General features: G+C 40.9%; 1 protein-coding gene across 1 annotated transcript; it reads right to left on the reverse strand.

Annotated features, from left to right (window-relative positions):
• Nucleotides 1–1,914: 1,914 nt before the first annotated feature.
• LOC112086618 lies at nucleotides 1,915–4,025 on the reverse strand. Its single transcript, XM_024155591.1, has 5 exons — nucleotides 3,382–4,025; nucleotides 3,152–3,268; nucleotides 2,806–3,052; nucleotides 2,461–2,679; nucleotides 1,915–2,268 (listed from the first exon to the last, which is right to left on the reverse strand). Exons 1-5 carry the CDS (start codon nucleotides 4,023–4,025, stop codon nucleotides 1,915–1,917), a joined length of 1,581 nt encoding a protein of 526 aa, XP_024011359.1.
• Nucleotides 4,026–7,729: the final 3,704 nt, after the last annotated feature.

Genomic DNA, 7,729 nt, shown 5'->3' on the forward strand with positions numbered 1-7,729 from the left:
CAAACACCCCTTTCTTAAGACTGTCTAAATTGACTTGTCAGCCAGTGAGATGGGTGAAAGATCCAAAGGCGTTAATGGATTAAAACCATACACAACTTCAAAAGGAGACATCTTAGTAGCCGAGTGAGTACCATGGTTATAAGAGAATTCAATGAAAGGTAAACAATCTAATCATGTTTTTAAATTTCAACCAAGAGTGACCCTAAGTAAGGTAGATAATGTACGGTTTAACACTTCAGTTGTCCATCCGTTTGAGGATGACTAGTTATAGAGAATAGAAGCTTGGTGCCAAGCTTTCTCCAAAGGGTTCTCCAAAAGTGGCTTAATAAGTTAGAGTCTCGGTAAGAGACAATCGTTCTTGGTACTCCATGTAGTCTCACCACCTCTTTGAAGAACAAATCTGCAGTTTGTGTGGCATCATTAGATTTTTCACAGGGTATGAAATGCGCCATTTTTGAAAAGCGATCCACACAACAAAGATCTAGTCTTTGTGCCTGATCTTGGGCAAACCTAGTGCGAAATCCATAGAAATATCCACCCATGGTGTGTTAGGAATAGGTTAAGGTAAGTATAAGCCCTGAGGATGTAACCTGGACTTGGCCTTGTGAAAAGTAACACAGTGTTAACAATGTCTCTCCACATCTTTCTTGAGGTGCGACCAGAAGAAGTGATCATTTATTACGGCCAGAGTCTTGTCAACTCCAAAGTGACCCATGAGAAATCCACTGTGTGCTTCCTTCAGCAATGGCTCCCTCAAAGACCCTTGGGGAACACAGAGCCTCTTGTCTCGGAAAAAGAACCCATCGTGCAAGTGGTATAAGCTAAAAGCTCCTTTGCCATACCCTTGATAAGCTTCTCCGAATTCTGGATCATCTTTGTATAGCTCCTTAATGTTCTCAAACCCGAGTACCTTTGCCTCAATAGTAGAGATCAATGCATGTCTTCTTGAGAGTGCATCGGTCACTACATTCTCTTGCCCCTTCTTGTACTTGAGCACATAAGGGAAAGTCTCTATGAACTCTTGCCACTTAGCATGGCGTCTTTTAAGCGCGGTCTGTCCTCTTAAGTGCTTCAAAGTTTTGTGATCAGTGTGAATGATGAATTCCTTGGACAACAAGTAATGTTGCCAAGTCTCCAATGCTCGGACTAAGGCATATAACTCCTTGTCGTAGGTGGGGTAGTTTAGCATGGCTCCATTGAGCTTTTCACTAAAGAACACCACTGGTCTCTTTCTTTGATGTAGCACAGCTCCAATTCCCACTCCTGATGCATCACACTCCACCTCATACATTTCATCAAAGTCAGTTAGGGCTAGAACAAGTGCTTGTGTTAAGTGCTTCTTCATGGCTTCAAAGGCTGCATCTTGAGCTGGACCCCATGAGAATGGCACGTTTTTCTTGATCACTGCGGTGAGTGGGGCTGCCACCATGCTGAAATCTCGCACAAAGTGTCTGTAGAAACTGGCCAAACCATGAAAACTCCTGACATGACCGATTGTAGGTTGTGTAGGCCACTCTCGTATTTCCTTGATCTTCTCCTCGTCTACTTGTAACCCCTGTTCACTTACTACAAAACCTAAGAAAACAAGCTGGTTAGTACAAAATGTGCACTTCTTAAGGTTAGCATATACGCCTTCCTTGCGAAGTGTTTTAAGCACTAATTCGAGGTGTTGAAGATGATCATTAAGGTTCTTACTATATATAAGTATTATCATCGAAATAAACAACTACAAATTTACTTACATAAGCTCGAAGAATCTGGTTCATAAGGCGCATGAAGGTGCTTGGTGCATTATATAAAGCCAAAAGGCATAACTAACCATTCATACAGACCTTGTTTGGTCTTAAACGCGGTTTTCCACTCGTCTGCTTCACGCATTCAAACTTGGTGGTATCCACTCTTTACGTCCACCTTTCAGAAGATTGTGAATCCACTCAACTCGCCCAACGTGTCGTCTAGGCGTGAAATGGGGTGCCGGTACTTGATGGTGATGTTGTTGATGGCACGGCAGTCCACACACATTCTCCATGTACCATCTTTCTTTGGCACTAAGAGAACTGGCACAGCACAAGGACTAAGGCTCTCACGGATATAGCCTTTGTCCATGAGGTCTCGCTCGTGCCTCTCCAACTCCTTAGTCTCCTCGGGATTCATCCTATAAGCTGGCTTATTGGGCAATGCAGATCTGGGAACTAAGTCAATTTGGTGCTCTATTCCACAAAGTGGTGGTAAACCTGGAGGTGTATCTTTGGGAAACACATCTCTAAACTTATTCAATATAGTTTACACTTCGGGTGAGATCTCAGAGTCACCTATGCCTGTGCTCAAAGATTCTTTAAACATCATTAGTAGCACGGTGCCATTGGCATTCATGGTTTTACAAATATCACTAGATGATAAATAAAGATTGTTTTTACTTATCTCGGCCTCTTTGTTCATATGCACTTGCATTTCATGTACCTCGGTGGGGCTAAGAGGTGAAAGATTGTACTTACGCTCCTTGTGCATGAAAGAATAATGGTTGGTGCAGCCATTGTGGTTTGTTGCTCGGTCAAATTTCCACGGCCTGTCGAGTAGTAGATGCCCTGCTTGCATTGGCACCACGTCACAAGTGACTTGATCATGGTACTTGCCAATACTAAAAGGCACTGATACTTGCTCGGAGATCTTGAGCTCGGTCTGGTTGTTTAATCACCTTAACTTGTAAGGGCGAGGGTGCTTTGTCTTCCATAGACCTAATCTGTCCACCATATACTTGCTAGCCACGTTAGGGAATGAACCACAATCTATGATAAGATTACATACCTTGTTTTTGACGGTGAATCTAGTGTGAAAATTTTTTTCTCTTTGTGCTGTTTCCTCGGGGTGAACAAGAACACTTAGTACTCGGCTAGTTACTAATAGTTCACCAATAGCAGGATATTCGACCTCCTCATTAATGCCATTAGAGTCGTCTTCTTGTTCATCTTGTGATTCATAATCCCCACTGGGTGTGATGATCATGACTCGATGATTTGGACACTCCTTTGACATGTGACCCCTGCCTTGACATCTAAAACATGTTATGTCACGAGTTCTTGAAGTATTGTTAGAAGACTTACCTGGCTCAGCTCGGTTGAACTAAAAAGTCTCGGCATTTTTGCCTTTAAACCTTGAGTCGATCTCCACGGCTTTGCCCTTGTTTACTGGTTTAGAGCTGCTGGCGTTCCATGTTTGATTCGTTAGTTTCGGTTGGTGAGGGTTGTCTTGCGCTTGATTTGCTGCTCCACTTGTAAGGCACAATGCAATAACTCGTGCAATCCACTGTATTGAGCTCTCTCCACCTTTCTTGCAATTCTATCTTGCAAGTCGTCAATGAATTGTGCCATTAAAGCCTCCTACGATTCTTCTAACTCCAGCGAGTTCATCAGCTTCTCAAATTCCTCAAAGTACTCATCTACACTCCTGTTTCCCTGAGACAACTTGCGAAAACGCTTTTGTAAGTCTTTATGGTAGTGTTCAGGTACATACCTAAGTCGTAGAAGGAAATTCATGTTGCTCCAAGTTATGACGGGTCCAAAATGTTGGCTTCTTCTCTCGGCCACGTTTCTGTCCCACCACGCCAATACATTGTCAGTAAGCTGTGCAGCCGCAACAGCCACCTTCTTGCGTTCAGCATAGACATAGCACTCAAATATGTGCTCTAGACATCTCTCCCAATCCAAGTATGCTTCGGGATCAGATTTTCCTGCAAAAGTGGGAGGTGTTAGTTTAAGATCATGATTTTGCTCTCGGGTATCTACTACCCTAGCTGGATTTCTTCTTAGAGGATCTTGTCTCCTATGTTGTTGATGTTGAAGAGGATCTGGTGGGAGATCATCCTCCAACTCGGGCATCTCGTCATCATCACTCGCATCACCGGCTAGCACTTGTGCTCGTCGAACAGGGGCTCTCCTTGGTTGTGCTTCAACTAGGTCTATCCTTGCTCTAAGTTCTTGACGAATGTTACCCATTTGTTGAGTCATGTTTCTCAGCTCTTCCCTCATTGCGGTCAGCATCTAAACAAGAGCATGGCTCAGAACTGGTTCTCCATCGGCCATGGTGCTAACTAGACTCTCTTAAATGCCCTTGTACTTAACAAAAACAACCAGCAAGTCAAAGGTACCCCCGAATAACAAGGATAACAAAGCACTAAATTATATGATCGGCACTTAGATAAAACTAGATAACTTTTTTATAAGGTTTTCAAATTATTGGGTTGATATAAACAAGAGACAACGGTTCTAAACTAGCAATGCAACAGATTCTTTTTTTTTTAATATTGATTAAACAAGCAAATAAGCTAGATTTTTCTAGGGTTTTTGGTTTTATGAATCAAAGAACTCAACGAGTGTGAACAAAACTAAAAGTGTAAAGGATAGAAAACCAATGGCAGGAACCTTTGGCTAGGATACCAAAATCATATAAGACTCGGTGAGAGACTTATATGATTGCGGAATCGATGGCTTGGTGGGATCAACACGCTGGCTATGACGCTCTCTCGTGTAGATCAGTTGATAGAAATGGTAAGACAAGGCTTGCTTCCACAAGACTTGAATCGAGAAGGGATCTGTCAAGCTGGCTTTAACCCTCTCTCTTGAAGGATCGGTGAATGGTTTTGAAGTGGAACAAAGGCACCACAGAGTTGATGTGAGGATCTCTGATACTGCAGACTTGACTCTCGGTGAATCACACACACAAGAACAATCAAAGATGAACTCTTAAGCAAAGCTAAGAAGAACTGTGTTATTTTATTGATATCGGTAAAAAGGTGAGTACAACAGATGCATGTGGGAAGTTATAAATATATGTCAGCTTGGACTCTCTAGGGTTCGATACTTAACAAGAAAAACAAAACTAAAGACTCAAAACAACAGGACTTGCAAAAGGAAAATAAAAAGAAATGGAAAGGCGTCTCATTTGGACACAAAAATGGAAAGTTCACTTAAAAATAAAAGAAAAAGAAACTAACTACGTGCAACCTTTGCTGGACTTGTTCCATGGACCTCTGAGGTTCTCTAGCATGTTAAACACCACTAGGATACTTCCATGTTACCGGCACAGATGATATAAATTGAAAATACCTGGTTATGGCCTGTTATGAGCTTGCTTGTTGTGGGGTTGATTTAGTCGCATTCCGGTCCATGCAGCTCGTTAGTCTTGATGTTTTCTTCATATTGAGTCCTGCTAACGCGTGTCCTGTGAGTTCTTCGAGTATCTTCACATGTCCTGCTTCATGTCCTTCTTCTTGTCCCATTTGCTCGTTATTGGCTTCATGTCTTGAGACTGTTGTATCTTGAAGCTCCGAGGCGGTCTGGTCGAGATTTTTGGTGTTCCGCGCTCCATTTCCTGCCAAACAAACATGCATACCTTGCTCGGTTTGAGGATGGTCTTCTTTGGGGCTATCTTGCATGTTGTGCTTTTGTGAACCAGTTTTGAATGCATCTCCAAGCTCCATGGTGCTTAGTAGGGTTTCGACGGCCAAGTTGAATCCTTCCCTCAGCCTCCTTGCCTTGGAATGAGTCATTGGTGCTTCTTTGAGCTCAGGAACATGTGTTTGGTTTGGTTCGATGACCTCATCAGTTTGCCTTCAACATCTTTGAGCTTTGTGATGGGCCTCAGGGTCGCAGGTCTTTGCAGGCCCATTGGTCCGGGGTTTTAAATTAATAAAACCCTAATGTTGAAAGTGCACAGATGTACGTTGTAAAGCTCAGGGTGTCGATACACAGGGAAGATGTCTAATCTGCAAAAACTTCAAACTGGGATAAGTAAGCGAAGTCATAAACTCATGGGGGTTTTTCTGGTTTTTGGTTTACGGGAACTTAAACTAATCCTAACCTAATATTTACGGAAAACTAAATGCAATGCAAATGAGTTGCTAAAGAATATCTAAAGGATGTTCGATTCAAACTAGGGTTCTAAACTCATAGGGGGCGACAAAGACTCCTCCAGTTTACCCTAATCGATGTCTAAGCATCTTCCGACTAGTCTCCGAGTGAAATATCTTAATCTATTTCCAGTATCTGGATTGAACTAGAATAGACACATGTATGGTTAACCAGTGGCTCTGATCGATCCTACGCTCAGAGATTAAGTCATGAATGTAACCTCATGCAGTATAAACAACTTAGAAGATATGAGATCTACAATATGGCTGAGAAAACTAGAAATCCTAATCGAACATGTATCACATCGATAACTCTTTAGAAACTTGACTCTTGGACTAATCTAACATGATGCGTGAACTGATAAAAGATATGAAATATGCATAAACTGAAATGGAAAATCTAAATAGATAGAAAGGAGAAAGAACAATGGTTCAAGGGAAGAATCCCTCTCTCCATCGCCTAACCCTAACAAAGCCAAGTTTCGTGGCTCAAAACTCATTACATGAGCACACACCCGATTAGGGCTGCTAATAAATGTATTTATAGGACCAAATGTCTTCAAGTTTTTAATTAGAGCTTCTCTGAAGAGAAATGACGAAATGGACTTTGATTTTGGGCCTTGTGGCTCGGCATATGTCCACAGCGGGTGAGAGTCCTCCGGGGCAGGTGGAATAGACTTTTGCCACGGGTGAGAGTCTTCTGGGACTAGTGAAATTGGTCAACTTGCTCTTCACGTATCTTTTAATTTGATTGCACCGTTGGATTGTCCTGATGTAAAGTGCTATGGAAATCTTGTTGCTTCCTCTTGAATGTCTCCAAATTTGAGTTGGATCAGACAGCGAGAAGGTCTTTATTTGAGGCTGGATTTCTGCCAGTCTGACTCTGAGTTAAAAATGTGGATTTATTCCATTTTGTCATGCTTTTTCATAAGTTTCCTGAAAAGAGCCTTGAAACTACAAACATAGAAAAACTATAATAAAAGTTTCTAAAACTAATTAAAACCTTTGAAAAATAATTTGAAAATAATAGTGAAAATGGGTATAAATACGGTGTTATCACTTTGTTGATTCAACTTCCTCTCCTTGTAGTACCAGCTTCTTTTCTTACATCTCAAAAATAAAGATAGTAGCAAAAAATAAAACCGATGAAAAAAGAAAAAAAAAAGATATATACAAAAAGAAAGGAAGAGAAGCGAGATTGATAGAGATTAAAAAGTGAACACAAAATTTATATGGTGAAGAGAGAGCATGATATATCATGAAGAGCATAAAAGAAGATCTAGAGATCGCATAGCTCATACCCAATGGACCAGCAACAACATCATGCGAGCATTCAGAAATCCAGTGGAGATGTTATATATCAAGTCCAGATCATTTTAAGCCTAATAAAAGCACAAGAAGCCCCATAACAAGTGATTTGTTTCTCTTGTCAAGGAGAGTGACGAAAATAGAAGTCAAAGAGCCAAGAAGAAGAAGAATCATGCGAAGTTTAGATTTATTTCAGTCAAGTATTTATAATTAATGTAGTTTTGATATTACCTTGTTTTTATCATATTGTTACTCTATATAATCATGTAATCTCTATCAGAAATAATGAATCAATCTTTTTTATAAAATATCTTTCTTGCTTGATTCACTTTTGTTCTTTGTGAGTAAATCACTTGCTGCTGTGAAATATCCAACATCACCCCTGATCCGTTTTGGTGTGATCATATCCAAGGGATCAAGAATATCAAAGGTCTTTCCGTAACTTTTGTGTGACTGTTCGATCGATTACCTATGTTTTTGGAGGTTTCCTGAATTCTTCAAATCAAAGCCTATCCA

The sequence above is a fragment of the Eutrema salsugineum genome, unplaced genomic scaffold (assembly GCF_000478725.1).
Source record: "Eutrema salsugineum unplaced genomic scaffold, Eutsalg1_0 scaffold_2, whole genome shotgun sequence".
Taxonomy (NCBI): Eukaryota; Viridiplantae; Streptophyta; class Magnoliopsida; order Brassicales; family Brassicaceae; genus Eutrema; species Eutrema salsugineum.

What these genes read in the sequence shown, in the direction of transcription:
- LOC112086618 (XM_024155591.1), bottom strand. Translation starts at nt 4,025, where the DNA reads ATGAGGGAAGAGCTGAGAAACATGACTCAACAAATGGGTAACATTCGT. An exon ending in TCGCTGGAGTTAGAAGAATC is followed by an intron (nt 3,269 to 3,381) that starts GTAGGAGGCTTT and finishes GTGCCTTACAAG; the next exon opens with TGGAGCAGCAAATCAAGCGC. An exon ending in GATTCACCGTCAAAAACAAG is followed by an intron (nt 2,680 to 2,805) that starts GTATGTAATCTT and finishes TTAAACAACCAG; the next exon opens with ACCGAGCTCAAGATCTCCGA.